The 17601-nt window shown below is 30.8% G+C and overlaps 1 protein-coding gene across 1 annotated transcript in view; it reads right to left on the reverse strand.

Moving 5' to 3' along the window:
- Positions 1-17601, reverse strand: part of LOC122509947 (protein germ cell-less) — a 129150-nt gene that overhangs the window by 27888 nt on the left and 83661 nt on the right. The window contains exons 5-6 of the mRNA XM_043624288.1: positions 4853-5122; positions 4560-4778 (exon numbers count right to left, since the gene is read on the reverse strand). Of these exons, the coding sequence (XP_043480223.1) occupies positions 4560-4778; positions 4853-5122 (489 nt within the window). The remainder of the gene's footprint in view (positions 1-4559; positions 4779-4852; positions 5123-17601) is intronic.

Raw genomic sequence — 17601 nt, forward strand, 5'->3', positions numbered from 1 at the left:
GTTATCATTAACAAAACACTATGTACATCTTACAGAATGATTCATTCTACTCTAAACATCTACATAAGTTATATCTTCGAACAAGTAAATGAAATATAATTTATGATTAAACGAACTTACAAGTGAAGTTCGATCATAATTATATGAATAACTTGTTCGAAGATATATACTCCAACCCTTTTTTATTTTATATAATAGTAACAATATACATATAAGTTACAAATATTTGGAAATTTAAAACTAATCCCCCCCTAAAATCAAAATGGATAAATAAGAACAATTTAATAATTTAATAAACTAAATAAATAAAAATAAATCAATAAGCAAAATAAATAACACATATTTATATTATGATTGTATATAGTATTACAATACATATATTGTATAAATATATAGATATATCTATATATACACAGATATGTAATAATAATTAATAATTATTAATTATTATTAGTTGATTATGCCTTCTCTAAACTAAATGAAAGGTAGAGAGTAGGTAGTAAGAGATATAAAAAGGAGAGAGAGAGGGAGTGAGTTTTTCTCTTTCTATCTCTGAACAGTGGCGTCATCCGACAACAAGTTGCGGTACTACTACATAAGTTATATCTTCGAACAAGTTATTCATATAATTATGATCGAACTTCACTTGTAAGTTCGTTTAATCATAAAAATTACAGTATTTCCTCCAATGTATGCACATATCCATATGTCTGCGCACGCCTTTGGTTCAAAAATGCCAATAAAGGCTTGTGATATTTTAGTTTTTTTAACTGATAGTTTTATATTTTAATTTAACAATATTTTATTGTAATTAAAAAAACGAAAGATTTGTAATTTTAGAGCGACAATTTACATTCGCTTAACGGCGTTGGAAGGTCTGTGAAATTTTAAGGTTACAGTTATCGCCCGACAAAATACGGCACTGGCTGATTTAAATGACGTGAAATAGGTAAATAAACATTTTTCAACCACTTTTTCTCTAAACACAGACACTTTTTACAAAATAAGCCAACGTACAATGGGTAAGAATCTTCTTAATAACCTAAATTCAAAAGATTGTTTAAATTCATGCAGAAACGCGGTTGTAAAATTGTAAAATTGGAAATGATTGGAAAGTAATGTAATGACAGACAACAAGAAGCGGTTTACTGCCAGTCACCAGAAGAGGGCAGAAGCATGCAGAGAGCACAATGTTCCAGCTGTTATATTCTTAGCATTATATCACTTTCAAATTTTACATTTTACAACCGCGTTTCTGCATGAATCTAAACAATCTTTTGAATTTAGATAATTAAGAAGATTCTTACCCATTGTACGTTGGCTTATTTTGTAAAAAGTGTCTGTGTTTAGAGAAAAAGTGGTTGAAAAATGTTTATTTACCTATTTCACGTCATTTAAATCAGTCAGTGCCGTATTTTGTCGGGCGATAATTGTAACCTACAAATTTTACAGACCTTCCAAGGCCGTTAACAAAATTAAAAAGTGCATTACCCACTGATCTCTATATATAACTTGATGGGCGACTGTATCTAAAACTGCAAAATATTAGAAGACCGGAAACGCCACATTTTAGATGCCCACTTTTACACAAATGGCGGAAATTTTTAAATATAAAAGTGAGATTGATATACGTTTTGCTGTATAGAAAAGTACTTAACTGATTAGCAAATTTTTTAAATTTAATAATTAATTAACCGTCAATTACTTTCTTAATTAAATAATTTATTATTCACTTATTTTATTTTAAAAACTGATTAATTAATATAGTAACAGAACTTTTAGTATTCAAACATTATATAAACTCAAATATTATTGAAATAATATTTTTATTTTTAAATAATAATTGATTAAAAACAATATTTTTTTAATTTGGTAAGGAAACTAAAATTATTCAGCATTACACTATTATGTGTTTAACAATACGCAAAAGTGTGTAAAATATTCTACGCAAAAAGGAAACAAAATATTACCTAAAAATATACACTTCAATAATATGTATTTACTGTTTAAATATGTACTTTCATGTGAAAAGAAACACCCTTTGCTTCTTTTTTTCCACAATATAAACAAATTAACACCTTGTCTGTGTTTTATATCACAAAAGTTAAATTAAAATTATTAAAGCACTTGAGATGTCAAAACATTGGAAACACACACACACACTATATCAAAAGCACACTCACACGGCAACTCACACAATCAAAGTCGCTCTACGCTGTTACACCGGCATCTAAAGCGTGGCGCGTAGAGGGTTTCAATTATTTTCACACCGGAAGCCACTTTTCTACGCAGCAATCGCCCATCCAGTTAATATAGAGATCAGTGGCATTATCATTTCAGTTTTTAATTTATAGATTAATATTGAAATAATTGTCTGAATTTAAAACTATTTTATTGTAAATAAAATAATAAACCTTTATAATTTTAGAGCGACCATTTTAAATCTGCTTTGAAAAACTTTAATGTTTACATAATATGACTGCTTCCAATGTTCTCTACGTAAAATAAAAAATTTTACTTTTAATTAAATTTAAAAATTATTTCTTTTTTAACCAACAACTTTTAAATAACAATTCAATTATTAATTGTTTTAAATTATTAAATAAATTAAAATATTAATAATTAATTTTTTTGAATCGATTTTTTATACGATTCTTTGCGAATCGAATATTTTGAGGTCGATTTTTTAAAGAATCGAATCTACTCGTTTCGATTCCGATTCGATTCAAAAATCGATATTTTTGAAAAAATCGAACATCCCTATTACTAGACTATTCGACAATGATGCCAACGTTTGCAAAAAAAAGTTTTCAGATTGCAACGTTGCCATGTTTTTCAGTTGATTAAAAAGTTTCTTAATTAATAAATTACAATAAAAAAAATCATTATATAGCATAATATGCTATATTTTAACTAATTGAACATTTTGAAAACATATTTACAGCCTATTTCCTAATAGATTAGAAATTATTTTTTAGTAACTTTTATTTTCTTAGGTTATAAACTCGTACATTCACGACCAAAAATTTCATTCAGCATTGTTAAGAAATATTAATTTTTAAAAAAAAAACATTTTAATTATTATACAGTCAGGTCCCCATACTGTTAGATTCCAAACTGTTATGTCCTCAGTAGTGTTATGTTTTTGCATAACCTCCAAATTCAGAAGTGTTAGGTGACGTCACGTTACGTCACCAATTTTCAGGGCCGTATTCTTAAGCCCAAAGAAAAGGGGGCATATACTTCTAGGCCAAACTTGAGGTGTATATATTTACGTTCCTGAAAGGTGCGCAGTAGACATACTTTGAGCACATAACAGAGCTGAGTCTGGAGGAGTGGGAAATTTCTAGAAATGTAACAGTATGGGGACCCGACTGTATAATTGATATTTTTTAGACATATTTAATTACTATTTTATTCATTCGCAACATTTAGACATTCCTATATTGAATACTTTTAGAAATATATATTTTCCCTAAATGTCATAAACTTTTTGCCCGATTCACCGTCCAGTTCCTCCTTAAAAGTTTACATAAAAATTTTATAAGTAATAATAATAATAATAATAATAATAATAATAATAATAATAATATATGGGCAATTTTATTTCAAAAATATGTTCTATTTATTCTGTATAGGGGGCATTCTATTTCAAAGTGACCCACCTCATAAACAATTGTCATTGTAAGGCAAATTTTACCTTCGAAAATTAGAGAAATTTTTCTTTTAAAACCACTAATAGTAAATAAAGTTTGGCTTTAATTAGTAGGAGAAATAATTATTTAAAAATTACCTTACAATGACAATTGTTTATGAGGTGGGTCACTTTGAAATAGAATGCGCCATAGAAAAAAATCTTGTAAGAAGAGATGACTAAAAGAAATTTAATTTCTTGGTCGAACTAAATTCCCGAATTTAAAACTAAACTATTTTTCACGAATTTTCAGGTAGCTAAACACCTTAGTTTTATTAAAAAATTGTAATTGAGAAATAGATTTCTACTTTTTATATGAGTAACTTATTTTCTTTTTCAAAAAAAAAATAAATAAAGCGTCCAAAAAACGCTTTAAAATTTACTATATAAAGATCAAAATCATTTAATTTTTGTAGAAATTATATCAATTTGAATACAAAAATGTCCCTTAACATTTAATTTTTTTGATTAGATCAGTTCACATGAAATTGATGATAATTAGGTGCCAGTTTTAGCTTCAGATTTTCCTTCACTGAGAGACCTTTGGGTCAGCAGCAGACTTTCGATAGGCTGCTACTGACCATTTTGGAGGAACGCTACAGGACTATACTTTTGGGTTGCTGCGGTAAAATCTTGGGCACGTGACAGTCCCAAAGTTGTTCAGCTGCAAACCAAAGGCGGCATTCCCACTACTTCGGTGAGCTGCTCACCAACATTTGGGACTGTCACGCGCCCAAGATTTTACCGCAGCGCACCAAAACCATAGTGGAGCTGCTGTCACATACGTTGTTCCGCTACAGTCCCAAAGGTCTCTCAGTGTTAAAAAGTAAATTTATTTTGTATTTTCTGTTTAACGATATCTTACCTTAATATTATATTATGTAAGCTGTGATTGGCCTTGATGTTATCTGTGTCTAGTCTATGATTTCTCTTAATTTTAAGTGAAGTGGTATCCAAGTAAACGACGAGGTCTAATCCAAAATGAAAGGCAGTCCACCTCCAAACATGTTCACCTGGTCTGTCTACGCATCTGCCGCAACGGAAGCACTCTTTTGAAAATTCCTCGTCACTTATCGATTTTGGTCTAGGAAAGGAGTTGTTATTATTAAATATTTATATAAAAGTATCAAGAAAATTATTAAAAGCAACTTTTCCTACCCTCTGTCTTTGTTGGCATCAATGCGCAACAGATGTAACCACTGTTCTTTATAAGCGTCGTACAGCCACTCTTGCGGTATTAGATTATCACTATTTAGAATATTTACGTCTTGATCATGTAATAACAGATATTTGTATCTTAATGCTTTAAATGGAGTGATGTAATTTTTCCCATCTTCCGTCCCTAAAAAAGGCTCCGTCCATGTGTGATTCTTAAAGAATTCATCAATTTGCACCGTTTCCTCTTTATTACTAATTTGCACAAACAGCCTGAAAATAAAAAATTATTATAATCATTATTCTAAAGTACATAATACGGGGTTTTATCCAATCATTCACCATATTAATGGTGAGTTCTCGGATAACGTTAAGACATAATGTCGGTTTCGTGAAAGCATGGACCGAAAAATTCTTAAATATTAACATTCAATAACATAAGCTTCTCTAGTCAGGCGGAGAGAATTGTGTTCGCAAAATGCGCTTTGTTTGTTATGAAGCAGAACCGAAGTTTAAACACGCGTGATTATTTACCTTCATAAAAATTATTTTAATCAGCCCATACACTGAAAAAAATCTAGTAGAAAAATATAACTACCATTATGTACTTGAGTAGAAAGTAGTTAAATTAATTACTTTTTTAGTTATCGTAACTATGTTTGTATGATTTTTTTAATGCTTTTACTATTTTTTATGTAGTTAAAGAATAATAGTTCAGTTGACTAAAAAACTAGTTAAATTACAAAAACTACAAAATCTGATTACACCAACTACATTCTTAGTTTTTTTAACTATACTTTTTGGTATACTAGAAATTTTGGTATTTGAGTGTAGATAAATGAACAAGAGGCATTCTATTTCAAACCGATTCAACAACAAAAAACGATCGCGAGAAGAGTATTTTTTAAGTGAATTTTATTCTTTAAAAGAGAATTAATGATAATAAGTTATACTCTAATTCGAAAGAGACCTAAACGAACTTTCCATTTATATAATTATATTTTTCAAAATTTTTTTAATTTCGTAGTGAAATTCCTCTTTGAAATATAAAACTTATAATATCTGAAAACATCCACTCTTCGATTTTATTAAGATTTATATGAAATCGAAAGTTTACGTTTTCTAGTGTCTTGTCCCTTTTGTATTATTATGGATATTTTAGAGCAATTACACATAAAAATAAAAACTGTGTTATTGAAAAATTTCACATAAAGTTATTAACTTTTTCTAAATGTGTAAAATTTTTCAAAAAAATATTTTATTTTTATTTTTATGTGTAATTCCACTAAAATGTAAATAACAAAATAAAAGTAACTGCAAACTAGAAGAGCTAAGCTTTCTTTCCACATAAGTTTTGATAAAATTAAAAAGGAACGTGTTTTGAGATATATGAAGAGTTTTATATATCAAACAGGAATTTCTCTACGAAATTGTAAGAAATTTTAAAGAATAAGAAGATGAAGAGAAAGTTTTTTTAATTCTCTTTCGGATTAGTTTATAACATATTACCAATAATTTGATTTTTATAAAATAAAATCTACTTCAAAAGGGAGTCGTTGAAAGTGAATGAAACTTTCATTGTTGAAAGGGTTTGAAATAGAATGCCTCACACATTTTGTTTATTGCCATTTCAGGATTATTTGTTGTCCAAACCGATATTTTATGCAAAAATAAAATCAATTTTTATAGCAATGTAGAGGCAAAAGTCTGATATTTATTATTGCATTTATTTTTTATGTCTGGTCTTTATCCCAAGTAGAAATGTCCGGAGTTAGGACGGAGTTAAACACCGACATGGTACTGACTCAGTACTGACCGTCGGTACTGACTTTCGGAACCCGATCAGTACTGGGAGTATACTGACTCCAAAACCGAATCAGTACTATGTCGGAGTTAGAAAAGTTCTAAAATCAGTACTGGCAGAAAACTGGCTTAACACTAAATCAGTACTGCGAAGGAGTTAAAAAAACAATCAAAATTTGTTATAATGTAATTAAACATTAAACATCGTTTTATTTATTAACAATTAAAATATTTGCAAAGATTTGTAAAAACATTATTCATCAACAATAATATCAAACATTTTATTAATTTATTATTAACTAATAGATATATTTTAATAATATAATAATAAATTATTATTAATTAATTATTTTTAGAATTATTACGTATTATTAATAATAAAAAAAATTTTATTTTTTAAAGCTGTATATGAGGCATTCTTTCTCAAGTGGGCCACCCCTTCTCTCCATTTCAAATTTAATCCAAAAATCTTTTATAATAGCTCAAATTAAAGGTAAATATGTCAGCTTTTCAATGCCGTTGGGCCCTTTTTGAAATATTAATTTCCTAATGAACTATATATAATTTAATGACAAAAAACACTATGACCAATTCTTTTTCATATTAAAAAAAGAAGAAAAACCCAATTTTAAAAATGCTACAGGGCCTACAACATTAAATTATATGATAAATTAACAAAATTTCATATTATTTCCTAAAATTAAAGATGGCAAATCTAATATGGCGCCCAAAATTAGAAAAATTTATAATTTTTGTTCAAACTCACCATAAAGGGGTTTTTGGGATCGCTGATGACGAATTTGGTGTTAGTTTCTTAAAATTCAAAATGGCGAATCCAAAATGTCGGACTTAGAAATTAAAAATCAATCGAATTTGACTAAAATTTGTTATTTGAGGGTTTTTGGGATCGCTGATGACGAATTTGGTGTTTATATTTCAAAATTCAAAATGGCGAATTCAAAATGGCGGACTTTAAAATTAATCGGATTTGCCTAAAATTTGTTATTTGGGGGTTTTTGGGATCGCTGTTGACGAATTTGGTGTTTGTGTTTCAAAATTCAAAATGGCGGACCTAAAAAATTAAAAATCAATCCGCTTTGCCTAAAACCTGTTTTTCGGGTGTTTTTGAGATCGCTGATAACGAATTTGATGTCTATGATTAGGAATTTGATGTCAGCTTTTGAGAATTAAATACAAATTGGACAAATTATCGTTATTTATTTATTTAAAAATCTAAGTTCTTTAGGGTTATTTGAGTATCGCTTTATTCATAATAATTTCTATACAAAACATAAAAATCAGCAGCAATCACATAGCTGGCAATTAATATTTCAGCGTTATTGCATTCAAAATATCGAATTTCTAATACTCAATATAGAATCGGCAATCCCAAAAATATCACAGTAATGAATTTTTAGCAAATCTGATTAATGTTTCATATTACGTTAACTATATTAGATCCATTATATTGAATTCTGAAAAGCTGCCATCAAATTCCTAACCATAGACATCAAATTCGTAATCAGCGATCTCAAAAACTCCCGAAAAACAAATTTTAGGCAAAACCGATTGCTTTTTAAATTTTTAAGTCCGCCATTTTGGATCTACCATTTTGAATTTTGAGAATCTGACATCAAATTCGTAATCAGCGATCTCAAAAACCCCCAAATAACAAATTTTAGGCAAATCTGATTAATTTTTAATTTTTAAGTCCGCCATTTTGGATTCGCCATCTTGAATTTTGAAAAACTAACACCAAATTCGTCATCAGCGATCCCAAAAACCCCCAAATAACAAATTTGAGACAAATCCGATTAATTTTTAATTTCTAAGTCCGCCATTTTTGATTCGCCATTTTGAATTTTGAAAAACTAACACCAAATTCGTCATCAGCGATCCCAATCACCTTTTTATGGTGAGTTTGAACAAAAATTATACATTTTTTAAATTTTGGGCGCCATATTGGATTCGCCATCTTTAATTTTAGGAAATAATATGAAATTTTGTTAATTTATCATATAATTTAATGTTGTAGGCCCTGTAGCATTTTTAAAATTGGGTTTTTCTTCTTTTTTTAATATGAAAAAGAATTGTTCATAGTGTTTTTTGTCATTAAATTATATATAGTTTATTTGGAGATTAATATTTCAAAAAGGGCCCAACGGCATTGAAAAGCTGACATTTTTACCTTTAATTTGAGCTATTATAAAAGATTTTTGGATTAAATTTGAAATGGAGAGAAGGGGTGGCCCACTTGAGAAAGAATGCCTCATATATTTTTATTTATTTATTTAACAAAAATTTTTCTTAAATAAATTTTTTTTTATTATTATTTTAATAAATAATTAGATTATAAATAATAAATAAATAATTATATTAATAATTTTTACCATATTATTATGATGTATCTATTAATTACTACATAATGACTTGATAAAATGTATATAAAGATATATGTATAATAATTTTTCTTGAAATAAATATAATATGCAGTGGATTTATTATTAAAGCACTGTATATATCGGTCCCACAATTCAAAAGGAAGTTTATGCGAGATAACTCCCGAGCTTGCGTGGCTATGCGGTATGTGTATTCGACTTGCGTCCTCGAGGTCTAGGGTTCGGTCCCCCGTGCGTGCGATATTTTTCCGTCTTAGTTTTAAGTGTTTTGTGTATAATTCTTAACAGTGTTACATAAAGTATAAGTTTAAATAATTAATAACCAGTAATAATAATAATTTAGTCATTAATTTAAATAAATAAGATTTAAATAAATAATGAAAAAATAAGAAAAATATTTTTTTAAAACTTATTTTAATAAAAGGAATTCTAATAATTAATTAATAATAATTAATACTAATAATAATTATTAGTATTCAATAAATTACTCCCCATGCTTTAATAATTAAATAAGGAGCTTATACTGACCGCCGGTAAAAATCAGTACTGGACAGCGTTACCAGCCAGGGTTTTCCCAGTACTGACTTAGTACTGGAGTCAGTACTGCAATACTGGCAGTCAGTACAAGATCAGTACTATGCCAGTATTACATTTCTACTTGGGTATAGACGTATTTTTGCGGTTGTAGATTATGCAGCCGAAATCAGAAAATGGTGATTTTACAGCTTGAAGGTGTCAAAAAAGCAAATAAATAGTAAAAATTGCAAAAACTTCTGTCTGTTCGCGCTCTCGAGCCTTAATAAGCGCCTAGATTGTCCCCCCTTCCTATAAACATACATGAATTGTGATTGTGCAGATTATGTGTTATTGGGTTCGCCAAGCATCGGTTTTCAATATTGGTCACTTTATCTACCTGTACAGGCGCATACTAAGTTCTCCTTATAACCGAGCGGTCAATAAAGTGTACTTTAATGACCGCTGCGCACAGGTCAATAAAGAACGCATTATTGCCCCAGGGTAATAATGGCCACTTTATTGACCAGCTGGGTTATATGGAGGAACTTAGTACCTATGCACCGGCAAACTTATAAAGCATATGTACTTTAGAACATGCAAGTCTTTCTCCTCGAAAATGTGGCTAAAAAATAGTGCAAAGCCCTATAGCTACCTTAGAAATATACTGGGAATGAAATTAATTTTTATTTTCCCACGAAAATTTGAGTCAAATACTATTTACTATTTCTTGTACACCGAAAAAAATCTCGATGGTATTATTCACTATGACTCTATAGTTAATCTTAATCTAGTAAAAGTAATAAGGATTCCTAATCATTATGGTTAGGATCGCTAGGTTGATTCAACAAATTCAAGCCTGGAAAAAACAACCCTGCAAATCCTAGTCAAATTGACTAGGATTTTAGTAATTTTGCCTATTTCCATAATGCGCACGCGTCTGCTTCTGTTTTGACGAGACGCATGCATATAGGCCTAAGCACAATAGGTTCGCGAAAGTCGTTCGCGAACGCAAAGCATGAGTTAGAAAAGGACAGAGATATATTTGTGTCCTTGTCTATCTCATGCGTTTCGTTCGCGAATGACCTTCGCGAACCTATTGTGCGTTGGACTTATCCCCTAATCGCCAAGTCGTCGAATGATCAAATAGTCGAATGCCAAGTAATCGAATGGACAAAACGTCGAATGTTTAAAACGTCGAATGCTAAAAACGTCGAATGTTAAAAACGTCGAATGCTCAAAACGTCGAATCGACATTTAGTCGAATGGTAAAACCATCGAATAGTCCATTCGTCGAATGCTTGAATAGTCGAAACGCCATCTGTTCGAATTATCAAGTAGTAGAATTGTAAAGTAGTCGAATGTTCAAAACGTCGAATGATAAAAACGTCGAATGATAAAAACGTCGAATGCTCAGAACATCGAACTGTTAATTCGTCGAATGCTCAAAACGTCGAATGCAAAAAACATCGAATCGTCAAAAGTTCGAAAAAGTTCTTTGTCTTCAGTAGACATTAACTTAAAACAAAGAACTTTTTCGAACTTTTGACGATTCGATGTTTTTATCTTTCGACGTTTTTATCATTCGACGTTTTGAGCATTCGACGAATTAACAGTTCGATGTTCTGACCATTCGACGTTTTGATCATTCGACGTTTTGAACATTCGACGAATGGAAAATTCGATGATTTAAGCATTCGATGAATTAACAATTCGATGTTTTTAGCATTTGACGTTTTGAACATTCGACGTATTGACGCAATTCGATTTTTTGAGCATTTGACAAATTGATAATTCGACGTTTTGAACATTCGATGAATTGAGAATTCGATGTTTTTAGCATTCGATTAAATGAAGATTCGATGTTTTTAGCATTCGACTAAATGACGATTCGATGTGTTGAACATTCGACAACTTTACCATTCTACTACTTGATAATTCGAACAGATGGCGTTTCGACTATTTAAGCATTCGACTACTTTACCATTCTATTACTTGGCAATTCAAACAGGTGACGATTCGACGTTTTGAACATTCGATAACTTTACCATTCTACTACTTGATAATTCGAACAAATGGCGTTTCGACTATTTAAGCATTCGTCGAATGGACTATTCGATGGTTTTACCATTCGACTAAATGACGATTCGACGTTTTGAGCATTCGACGTTTTGAACATTCGACGTTTTTAGCATTCGACGTTTTAAACATTCGACGTTTTGAACATTCGACGATGAATTGAGAATTCGATGTTTTTAGCATTCGATTAACTGAAGATTCGATATTTTTAGCATTCGACTACATGACGATTCGATGTTTTTAGCATTCGACGTTTTTATCATTTGACGTTTCGAACATTCGACGTATTGACAATTCGATGTTTTTAACATTCGACGAATTGATAATTCGACGTTTCGAACATTCGTCATATTGACGATTCGATATTTTTAACATTCGACGAATTGATAATTCGACGTTTTGAACATTCGACGTATTGACAATTCGATGTTTTTAGCATTCGACTAAATGCCGATTCGATGTTTTTAGCATTCGACGTTTTGTCCATTCGATTACTTGGCATTCGACCATTTGATCATTCGACGACTTGGCGATTAGGGGATATGCATGCGTCTCGTTTTGACAGTGTTTACCTCTATATCTTTCGCGTCATTTATCGTGATTTCGTAAAACGATTTTTTATCATTACTCTCCTCTATTTTTTGTACATAAAATGGAACTCTTACATACATCAAAATTGCTGGTTTCTAGGAACCTCTGGAAATATAGATAGTTCATGTTTTAGAAAGTAAACTATTTAATTATATTAGTCATTTCTTTCAGACTTTTTTGGTTAGGTTTCAATATAAATCGTCCAAATTTTTTCGCACGTGGTGACAACATTTTTACTATTTTAATCGCGCAGTGTGTTTGAAAATTTACCTTTGCAATAATGTGTGTATTTAAATTTATTTTCATTTGAATGTCATAAATAATTAAAAATAAAGTTTTTGACAAGTGTATAAAATTGAGTACTCGAAATGTATAAAACATCATCTGATTAAGTATTGTATTTTGACTCGAAAATCTAGTGTCTATTAAAAAATTAAAATACTAAGTCGTGTTTAGTGTAGTGGTTATCGTTCCGGGTTTCAAAGTGCGTATTCGTTAGGTTCAGGTGTTCGCGTCCCCCCTGCGTCAAATATTTATTTCATAAGTTTAAATTAATTCTAAAGCATATAAATACAAAGTCAAATATAAATATGTTCAAATACAATAATTAATTTTTTTCTTTTAATTAGTTTTTTTTTATTTGATAATAAGAATTTGATCAGCAATTTGAAATAATTATGATACACAGTGTAAATCTAATATTATTCTCGTAGTCAATTTGACTATTTTTTCCTGATTACATCGACTAATTTTCCTGGTCACTTTAACTATGCTTGAATCTTATTACTTTGACCAGGATTCTATAGTTGGCTTCTCTCGTAACTAGGAAACCTAGTCAATTCCTGGTATACGGGTCCTAGGCATTTTTTTCGGTGTAATGAAAAAATGTAATGGGTTTCTAATATTATAATTCGTTTTTAGTTTGGAAAATTTGTTTTACATATTTCGAAAAATTTGACTTATTTCTTTAGCTGTAAATTATTTTCGATTTAAATCAAACAATTACTCATATTTTCATTATCTCCGCCTACATAGCAAAATATTTAAAAAGAATTGATTTTATCACTAGATAGTCTTAATGATGATAAATGTGGAGATAAACTATCGTTCGGAGTCAAGGTAAATATTTTTATTTACCTTGACTCGAAGTAATCGTTAATTTAAGAATTTTTAATTTTCCAAAATAGTTTTGAAAAGAATTTGTGTACAGATATAAAGTATTCTCCAAACGTGCGAACTCTGAAATGACAACTGACCATAAACTTTCTGAAAAATATTGTACTATGAGGCCGATATTTGTTGACAAAAGGTCATCAACAAAGGGGGAAGCATAATTCTTTTAAAGGATCAAAACGGAAAAAACCTACAAGATTGAAAAAAACGATTAAACTAAGTATGCATGAGGAATTCTTTTGTTGTTACGGCTGTAACTTTGTGGAACTCTCTTCCATGTTCAATAACCATTGCAGAAAGTGTTGGTATTTTTAAGTCCAAACTGTTTAAACATTCGATAGTTTCACAAAATTAAAATATGTTTTTCTACTTATATAGCTTCACTTTTGATTGTATGTATTGTTGTTTTGTATTATTATTTTGACTACATAAATGTTATTCTATGTTAAAGCACTGCGTGTGTTTAAAACTTTAATTTTAATATCTTTGGACTTTTATAACTTTTATAACAGCAGAGTCTTTTTCGTTTGTATGTTGTGTGCTTTACTATTCTTTTATCTTTTTTGTAGACTCTTTAAGAGTTAATATTTATATCTTCATCATTGTTATGCAACTTTTGATTAAGATTAAATTATGAATTCTTATTATATGAATAATGTATATTATGTATTTTATTGTACTTTAAAAATTGTTCTCATGGTTTTCTTAGAACAAAATAAAGGAAATTCTAATTCTAATTCTTTGAGATCAGATGATGAGTACAATTTAAAAATCAACGAGAGGGGGCGATATTTTTACTTTATAGTAAATCTATATGTCAGAAAGCTAATAGTGCTGAAATTTAACCTACGACAGATGGGAGTTCGTAGTTGTTGCAGTCACTAAACAAAATTATGCGAACCGGATAAAGAAATCAGCTTATATATACCTAAATTGATTTTATTTATGCATTGCTCTATGAATAGTCTGTAGAGTGGCGTAGATATTATCAGTACCTGAGCTATGAACATAGGAAAGGATTGCAAGACGGCGGATATATCGATTACGTGCTTCAAGATTGTAGAAGATAAGATTTGCTATCATGTTATCAATGTCATGAACTTTTAATCGTTCTTAATTCATTTACAAAATAAAATAAAATTCATATGAGTAACGCTGTTACAAATGCTTTTCCGTTAGCTGTTTTTGGACTATCTTTAACTTTCCTTTTTCCTCCCATTATTTTGAAGGACACATTCCTCGGGACTCGGTTACCCCAAGGAATGGTCAAAAAGGCAGAGTTAGTTGTTTCCTAGCATACCTACGAGTAGGAACTTTAAATGTATTACTACGGAAATCCGTTCTAAGTTAAACGACTCATTTCAAATAAATATTCAATATCTAAGGATATTCAATCATTAACAAAAATTCAACGTGTTATTTATTTAACCCGTCACATATGTTCAACTTTTGTTTTTTATCATAATAAAAAAATACAAGATTCACATTATGAATTTGACCCTTTTCAAATCTTGGAAAACAGAATTCTATACTGGTATTAAAATATAAATGTGTAAGTTCGCATGAAAAGGACCCATTTTGACTCCTTGGACTTATCTACACGGAGAGAAAAATATAGGTTTAATAGTATGACACTACCTATACTTATTTCGCATGGACTATAGTCACACGGAGAGAAATCTGTTGCGAATAATACATGGAGTAGATCAGTTGACACCGTTTAATATTCAGGCGGACTCAAGCAATAAAAAGGGCTCTCTGTTATGATTTTAGTATTAAAGAATCTATGGAAAAAGTACATGAAAAGTTTTTAGCATTATAAGTTAAGTATAAGTTTTTTATTTTTATAACAAATTTCTCTCCGTGCACGCTTCAAAGGCATGAAAACATACCGAAAAAGCGTGGACCCACGGTCAGGGTGCCCACCATATCTTCGTTACATAATTCCCTGACTTTATTCAGAACGAGCCTGATGATAATGACGAACCAAGTCATCGAAACGTCGCTTTTTTACTTTTGACAATAAATTGTAAAGAATTACATAAAAAATATTCTTTACGTTATTTATTATACTCTCTAAATTTAAATTAGTAAAAATGTTTACTAATTCGAATTAGTAAACATTTTTAGTAATTCAAATTTAGAAAGTACCTTCCAAGGATCAAATTTTAATTTTTTTTTTTAATTTTTATTTGTTTATACACCTATCTTCAGCCTACATAACTTGGCTATACAAGTGTCTCTTTACAAATTTCGCTCTTACAACATTTCTTATAGATATTTCCTTAATACTAAATTTTGCGCCTACAGAGCGACTTGAAAATTAGGAGTACTCGCATTTGCCTGGACCACTCGTCTAATGGGTTTTCTCGCCAGTGGAGAGGGAAACTGTAGAAACCCTCTCCTGAGTACAACCTGTTAGATAATCGAGATAATTTAGTGCGATCATAGGGCGCAAGCGTAGGTTTTTGGAGCGAAATGTGCAAATCGGGAGAACGAAGCGTGCGATCGAACGATACGGGTGTGCGAATTTATAAGAGAGATCCATGGAGTAGTATAAGGAGACCGTTGCCCGTGATGAATCCGCGTCAAACGTGGCCGCATTTTTCATAACAGTGATTCCTCTAGGCTCACTTACATCGATAGAAGAGCCTCTCGCGGAGGAGAAGATCATTATATTTAAAAACAAAATAAGACATGACATAACCTCTAATTTTGTTTATAAAAGTGATTGTTAGTTCAATGAAGCATGTAAAAAATAAATTGTGAGTGAAAATGCCTGCTGCTGTCTGTGTAGTGAAAAATTGCAATTCTTCTCTCTTAATTATAGAGGGAATTTTAGTAACAATTAAGTTATGTATATAAACAATATTAATCGCAACAATTCTCACATATACTTACTTATTTATCTCTTTTCACTTCCAACCGAGCACTTTCAAAATTAATATTGAATAAATAATAATATATTATAATTATAAGATAATTATTAATGATAATTGTCAACTATTTCCAAACAACACTAACCTATAAAAATACCAACTGCACTGTACAATAACAATTAGCAGACGATTATTGGTGACATTTTTCCCCGTTGGGGGCGCTTCTATCGATGTAAGTGAGCCCAGAGGAAACACGGTAATGAAAAGTGCGGCCACTTTGCGTGAGTGGCGTTCGGTCTCCTTATACTACTCCATGGAGAGATCCAAAACGTGGTGCGAATTAATCTTTGATTTAATTTCTTGTATTCATTTTAATGTAGTTTTCTTAAAGTGTTTAATATATGTTTTTAATTGTTAAATGTTAAACAGTGACTTTTATTTTGTATTCCTGAATTAATTATCCTTTGTTTAAATTTTCTAACAATCAGAAGTGGGATACACAAAGGACTATTCAGAGAGTAAATTAAAAACGGAGTGACTTTAAACTCGAAAGAAAAAGAGTATTTCGGTAAAAATTCGCGTATTTTCCGAAAAATTTAGTATTGTGGACACGTGGGAAGACATAAACGGTGTTTTCAGTGAATGTGATAATATGGCGTCGTACCGGAAGTAACGTGTTGAGTAAAATGGTTCGTGAGTTCAAGCATCAAGTTTACGGTGAAAAATATTAAGGAGTAATTTAGAAGATTCTCCAAATGGCCAAGGGAGGAGATCAAGCGGGAATTAGGCTTCAAGAATTCGAGGAGTTCGCTGCTTCGATGACTAATCCACCAGTTCAGCAGATAACCCGAACTTATGGACCACGTGGCCGAGGATCATGGACGCCAAGAAATAGCAATGAGGGCGGAAATGAACGTAGACCCGGAGATGACGTAAACTTTCGAAACGAAATGGGAGGTCCTAATCAGCGGCCTGGCGGAAATATCCGAGTAAGAGACGAATTATTTGAGACGGGAGGTGAAAATTCGAATAGGGGGAATTTGCAGCAAGAAGAAGAAGAAGTAGCTAGTCCCCACTCGAGGCCGACACCTCAGCTAGGAAATAACCCCAGCTTGGAGAATATGATGTTTCATTTATTAAAAGATAGCCGACGACGTGAGGAAATGTTCATGCAGTTGTGTAACCAAATGTTACAAATACAGCCTCTCCCCAAAGTCAAGCTCAAGAGAACATTCCTAACTATCATATCATGCCTGATCTGTCTAAGAGTATTAGCGATTTCTCAGGTGAAGTCGGAACTTCAGTAGCCAGAGAG

This window comes from Leptopilina heterotoma, unplaced genomic scaffold (assembly GCF_015476425.1).
Source record: "Leptopilina heterotoma isolate Lh14 unplaced genomic scaffold, ASM1547642v1 Lhet_65, whole genome shotgun sequence".
NCBI classification, from domain to species: Eukaryota; Metazoa; Arthropoda; class Insecta; order Hymenoptera; family Figitidae; genus Leptopilina; species Leptopilina heterotoma.